Below are 6,055 nucleotides of genomic sequence, written 5' to 3'. Positions count from 1 at the left end.
ACTTATACCAGAAAAAAGAAATGCTAAATAAGAATCTACACTCTACCGATATTACTTTGCAGATTTATTTATAGGCAGTGACAGGGCGGTCTAGTTGGCATCTGCAGCTGTGTCCAGTAGCATGTAAATTTAGATGTATGAGTAAAATGGTGAGCAGAAACATTTGAATACACTTTTTAAAGATTTCAAGCCTGCCACCAACTCGTAGTAGGACATCCATGCACACTTTTTTGCATGAGGCTCATGGTTCCCATTATCTGCTAACCTGTGGTAGCTTATCTGGAAAGGTCCAAGAACACCTTGGACTTTTCCACAGTTTGACTGTATAAGAAGGTAACTATTATGTGGTTCCATGAATTTATTATGTAGTAGATTGAAAAATATTACTTTAATCTTGCAAACACGGCAACATTAAACATATATATTTTTTAAAACGGAGATTTTATATGTTGAACAAAATGGCGAGAGACTGGGTAGGCAGAAATCTGGATTTAAGTGCAAAGGTGAAATAAAATGAGAGGTAAAAATTCAGAAAAAAAGGTGGGACATAAACCACAAACAATCTTGTTTTATGCTTCAATTTATTTATTTATTTATTTTAGCAAGGCCAAAGAAAACAAGAAAGTTTCACTTAAGTGATAATAATTGTAACCCAGTGTGCTCTTATTAAAAAGAAAAAAAGCCACCTGCTGTTTATTTGTGGCTTTATTCACTGGGTTCCATTAAAGAGAAATTATATTAAGTCGAAGATGCAAAAAAGCTGTTAGGGTAGCCACGAGGCTGTAAAAAGGCAGGTTAACAGAAACACGTAACAACAATTCTCCACTGGATTCTGTTTTAAGCATCTTTGTGAACCTCGGACTGATCAGACATCCTTGGCGCAGACAGAAGGAAGACGGACAGAACAGGTCTGGTCATCCCAGCACTTTTCACCTTTGATTAAGAGAACAAATCAGTCAACATCACAGAAACAAAAGCATGAAGGGTTCAATTCAATTCAATTTTATTTATAGCGCCAATTCATGAAACATGTCATCTCAATGCACTTTACAAAGTCAAATTCAATCATATTATACAGATTGGGTCAGATTGTACAGATACAGGGTTCTACACGCTATCATAATTATGGGAAAGGTTGGTATACTGAAACTTTTTATGTCCCCCCAAAAAATGTATATGTATAATGTAGACACCCTGGGTGCGATTTGCCGGGGGGGGGGGGGGATTTACCCCCCATCTGTTTGTGACGTCCCCCCCTCTGGTCATTCATGTTTTATCCCTGGGGAGGATACATTCCTCCCCCCTCTGGTCTGAATAAGTAATATTATGGATTTTTAAAAATGTATATAAATTAGGGCTGTCAGTTTTAACGTGTTATTAACGCGTTAACTTTGTTAGACCACAACAGCGAAATTTTTTTGTCGCCGTTAATTGCGCGTCAAAACACACACACCGTTCCCTAATGTTTTTCCCCGCCGCGCTGTCCGCACTGTGTTTCTTTTATCCTCGGCGCTTTCCGTAGTTTCAAGACCGCTAGAGACAGTAGCAAAACAGACCCGTGCTCACTGTTGCACAGACTGTTTATTTCATGCGACTTTGGGCTTGTTTTATTCTAAAGGCGCTTGTAAATTTTATAAATCACGGGTTGCGGGTTTTTTGGGCACGTTTCTGAAAGTGAAATCGCTTATTTGGGCTCTAAAATAAGTGACGAAACAGCGGTTATTAAGAGACCTGCCTGCACTAGAAACTTTGTATCCAGCTGAAATATCCCTCCGCCATAGGAGCCGATGGTAGTAAAGGCAGACAGAGCAACTCTGCACGTATTTTCTGCAGTTTACGGTGCAATAACCGGTGATAACCGCTGAAAGTAGATTACTTGGTGCAGATCACCATTTTGAGCAGACATTGGTTCTGAAGATGAGTTTTTAACATGCTGGTAACATTGCAGAAACCCAACCCATAAACCGTACTTTAATGCTTATTAAGTTTTTTTTCTCTGTATTTGACAAACTAAGGCTGAATTACGTTGCCAAACGAAGGACCTGGAGTTACTAAACAGTTGCTAAACAGTCTCATTCAGGGTATTAAGCTCCTGCCCAGTTGCAAGCAAAGTGTAAGACTGGAATGACCTGGAAATTTAAAACCTTTTTCCAGGCTTAAACTCTATGAATATGGATATAAACAGCAAGCAAAAATATTGTTGTTGGTGTGAAAGCTCAAAATTAGATGTGTGTGAGAGAGAGTGAAAAAACAAACAATAAAACTTATGACTTTATTGGAATGCAAAATTTTTATTAATTTATATGTATATGCCTAATACCATGTCTATCTTTGTTTAAGAGGCAAAAAAATATATCAGCATGGTATTTGTTTACAAATTTATTTACACATTGTGTAAACATCAGGGCGTCATGATTAGTCATTTAGCCATTATAGTCCAGAGTTTAACATTTGTCACTAGGATGTCTTCATTCCAATTCTCAAAAGTGCTTGAAAAATAACAAAATAAAAATGTTTTTTGTACAAGCATGTATTTTATTAGTGTCATTTATTGCTAAATTGCATATTAAAATGCCCAAACAGGCTATTACACTTTCAGAAATAAAAGGATAAAACATACGATTAATTTGCAATTAATCTCGAGTTAACTATCGACATTATGTGATTAATTGATTCAAATTAAAAATTTTAATCATTTGACAGCCCTAATATAAATACATGTCTTGTGTCCTTCACATTTGTTAATTTAATTTTTTGTTGTCTGTTTTTAAAGAGTATTGATACGTTTTCTGCTCGAAGCGGTTAAAGTAAACTAATACCCACTCCCGAGTCCAGAGAGTAGATGGCACAAGTTTAAAAACAATAGTCTAACCTACTGGATCTTAACCTGACAACAGCCAGCTGTATGTATCGCTCCGCCTAGCTCCACTCACATACATCTGGGACATCGCTCATTGAAAGTGATTTCCCCAACCAAATTTATGGTCTGGCCAATCAGGACGCAGGGCGGGTGTTTCATGGATGTGACGTAGTGGAGAAGCGACCGTGAGATTCCAACAACAATGGCGGCTCGCATCGAGGAAGCAAGCGTTAGCATTGATGCTGCTATTTCTTCTGTGTTGTCCAATCTATCTGATATTGTTTCATTAAAAGAACATCGGAGAACGGCTCTGAAGGCTTTTGTTGGTGGAAACCATGTTTTCGCCCTTCTCCCGACCGGATTTGGCAACGCGGACGCGCCCCGTAGCGGTTAGCGGTTAGCTCGAACCATATAAGGAGGCCTTTAGTCCTCAACGCGGTCGGCCCGGGATCGACTCCGACCCGCGGCGCTTTGCCGCCTGTCTTCCCCCCTCTTTCTGTCAGCACACTGTCAATAAAATGCGTGCCACTAGAGCCGCAAACACATACAAAAAAAAAAAAAAAAGTTGTTTTTTTTCCTGCGTCGGTCTCATCAGCGTCACGGGTTAGCTTCGGTGTGAGTGGTTGAAATAGCACGTTGATAAAGATGACAGACAAGTGGCTTATCCAATCATATGCAAGGAGTTTTGATAAGGCCCAGCCTTCAGTAAAGGCAATTCCTATGGAGAGGTCCCAGATGTATGTGAGTGGAGCTAGGCGGAGCGAGACATGCAGCTGGCTGTTGTCAGGTTAACTGGATCTAGCTATTTACCTGAAAGAGCAGCTGCTAGCTAACCAAGTAATGAATGAGAACGTGTGGCAGCATGAACGTCAACAAAGTACTTTGTGATATTTCGGCCCGAAAAATCAACAGAAAAGGTAAAGAGTAGATGACGGGACGAACAGCCATGGCAATGTTACAGGACGAACTTTGGTGGATGAAGATTTGCAGGCAGCGTCACCAGACAAGAAGCAGCAGCAGCCGATATTCCACCCTCCCGCCCAGGACAGGTTGCATGCTGTCTCGAGCCAGACAGCATGCAGGTCACATAACCTTGTTGTTATGTTCATTTATAAAACACTTGAAATGATCTCCCCCTCTGTTTTTTTTGCAAATCACACACTGTAGACACCTATGATTCATTTCACAATCTGAAAAAAATGAATGATTTTTTTTTTTTTTTTACCTGAGTAGTTCATTTGCAAACAGTGCTGTTTCCCACCATAATTACTAGGCTCTCCTCGACACCAGTTTGTGTAGTGCAGAGGGCTTCCATCGGTCCACAGCCAAATGCTCGTCTGAAAGAAAGAATTCAGGAGATGACACCTTTGATCCTGTGTTTCCCAAAATAATTAATAAATAAACTTTGCTGGTTAAAATACCTCCTGTGCATTAGTGCCTCCAATCCATGTCACTCCGGACTTGTCAGTTGCCATAGTTATCAGAAACTGAACCTGATGGTACTCGTTCGTGTCATGAACTGATGCCAGGTTTGCTCCCATGGACAGACAGTGTCTCTACAGACAAACACAGCATGATGTGGCGAATTAGTAGCTGGGTGTTGTTGATAAAGAACTGAAAAAAGGGAGATCCATCCATTTTCTGACCCACTTAATCCCTCATGAGGTCACGAGGGTTGCTGGTGCCTATCTCCAGCGTTCACTGGGCAAGAGTCCCCAGTCTGTTGCAGGGCAACACAGAGACAGACAGGACAAACAACCATTCACACACACACTCACACCTAAGGACAATTTAGAGAGACCAATTAACCTAACAGGTCATGATTTTGGACTGTGGGAGGAAGTGAGAGTGCCCAGAGAGAACCCACACATGTACAGAGAGAACATGCAAACTCCATGCAGAAAGGCCCAGGGTTGGATTTGAACCCTGAACCTTCTTGTTGCAAGGAAACAGCACTACCCACTGCGCCACTGTGCAGCCCTGTGCAGAAAAAAGGGAGAGTGAAATAAAAATGAAAGCATAATGTTGATAGAAATCACCTCAGCTTTAGCCCAAGTCATGGGTTCGGAAACATAGCGAAAGCAGCGATTGTTGATTGGAGACCAGCCGGGAGGACAAGAAGATCTCTGGACCAAGTCAACTTCTTCCAAGTCAACTTCTTCCAAGTCAACTTCTTCTGATGACAAACAGATGGAGAGTTTCAGTTAAAAATGATTTATGTGTCATTATTAGAATCTAATTTATTATAAGAGATTACACAGTATGTTTAAGGTTAAATTCCTAGTTAGTCACAATCATTAACACAACTTGATTTCTATTGTTTAAAATGGTCTCTCAATTAAAGCAAAGAGCCGCTGATGGTGATATGCTGGACTGCTAACTAGAAGCTTATAATAGAGGTAAATAGATTGCTCACACAATCACAGAAAATAACCCAGAGACTCATAGTAGTTTGCATGTCGTTTGCGAGGATCAGAGAATACATTTTAATATAAATCTACTGCATAATCTAAAAAAAAGTATGTTTTAGTATTGATGCCACAAGGAGACATAAATGTCCTCTTTATTACGGATTAGTTAGGGTTCCTAATCCTCACAATGGAGAAATGAAAAAATGACAAAAAACACCCACTGACCTTCATCAGTGGAGCCATCATCTGCTTCATCTGTAAACATTATAAACAGGAGTTAGTGAGATTATTTGTGTCTTAGAAATAAAATAAATTGAATACTTCAGAAATGCTCACGGTCAGCTCTGGTCAGAGCCATCACAGAGAAAACCAGGACACACACAGCCAGCAGCTTCATGATGAGGTGATGAGATGATGCAGATTTGAAAACTGAAATCAAGTGAAAATAAAGCAAACATTTTAAGCATTCAATCTCATATTGGAGTGAAAAAGCTGAAATGTTATCAGCCAACCTGATGCAGAATGATCTGTTTCCTGAATCAGCCAGCAACAGCTTGCCTTCACCATGGAATCACAGGTTACTTATAGAGATTCTAAACATGCCATCATCCACAAAATGAGGAAATGAAACAAGCAATTCTGCAGAGTTACAGTCCTTGATCTGGTCTGATTCTGAACTTGTTTCGTAATTCAGCATAGACCAAAATCAACAAATTATATTTTGTGTCATTCATGGCTGGGAAGGTTGCTGCAAGAAGGGTTTTTGCAATGCTGTTACAAGAAC

The 6,055-nt window shown here is 40.0% G+C and overlaps 1 protein-coding gene across 2 annotated transcripts; it reads right to left on the bottom strand.

Annotated features, from left to right (window-relative positions):
- Positions 1-567: 567 nt before the first annotated feature.
- Positions 568-5,853, bottom strand: LOC118558713 (type-2 ice-structuring protein-like). 2 transcript variants are annotated; one of them, XM_036129255.1, is made up of 7 exons: positions 5,784-5,853; positions 5,608-5,700; positions 5,497-5,526; positions 4,900-5,036; positions 4,282-4,416; positions 4,086-4,197; positions 568-933 (listed from the first exon to the last, which is right to left on the bottom strand). In XM_036129255.1, the coding sequence occupies exons 1-7, from the start codon at positions 5,836-5,838 to the stop codon at positions 866-868; spliced, it is 630 nt and encodes a 209-aa protein (XP_035985148.1). In that variant the 5' UTR covers positions 5,839-5,853; the 3' UTR covers positions 568-865. The 2 variants fall into 2 exon arrangements, with proteins under 2 accessions (XP_035985148.1, XP_035985149.1); XM_036129256.1 differs by having other exon boundaries at positions 4,900-5,033.
- Positions 5,854-6,055: the final 202 nt, after the last annotated feature.

This window comes from Fundulus heteroclitus, unplaced genomic scaffold, assembly GCF_011125445.2.
Source record: "Fundulus heteroclitus isolate FHET01 unplaced genomic scaffold, MU-UCD_Fhet_4.1 scaffold_149, whole genome shotgun sequence".
NCBI classification, from domain to species: domain Eukaryota; kingdom Metazoa; phylum Chordata; class Actinopteri; order Cyprinodontiformes; family Fundulidae; genus Fundulus; species Fundulus heteroclitus.
Note: the sequence above shows the minus strand (reverse complement) of the source record. Positions and strands in the feature narration are given on the sequence as shown.

Bases quoted from the DNA above. Each gene is read 5' to 3' on its own strand.
- LOC118558713 (XM_036129255.1), bottom strand. From the start codon at position 5,838: ATGGTGAAGGCAAGCTGTTGCTGGCTGATTCAGGAAACAGATCATTCT. The intron at 5,527-5,607 runs GTGAGCATTTCT...TAATGTTTACAG, and splicing joins GGCTCTGACCAGAGCTGACC to ATGAAGCAGATGATGGCTCC. The intron at 934-4,085 runs GTAAAAAAAAAA...TCTTAATCAAAG, and splicing joins TTTGCAAATGAACTACTCAG to GTGAAAAGTGCTGGGATGAC.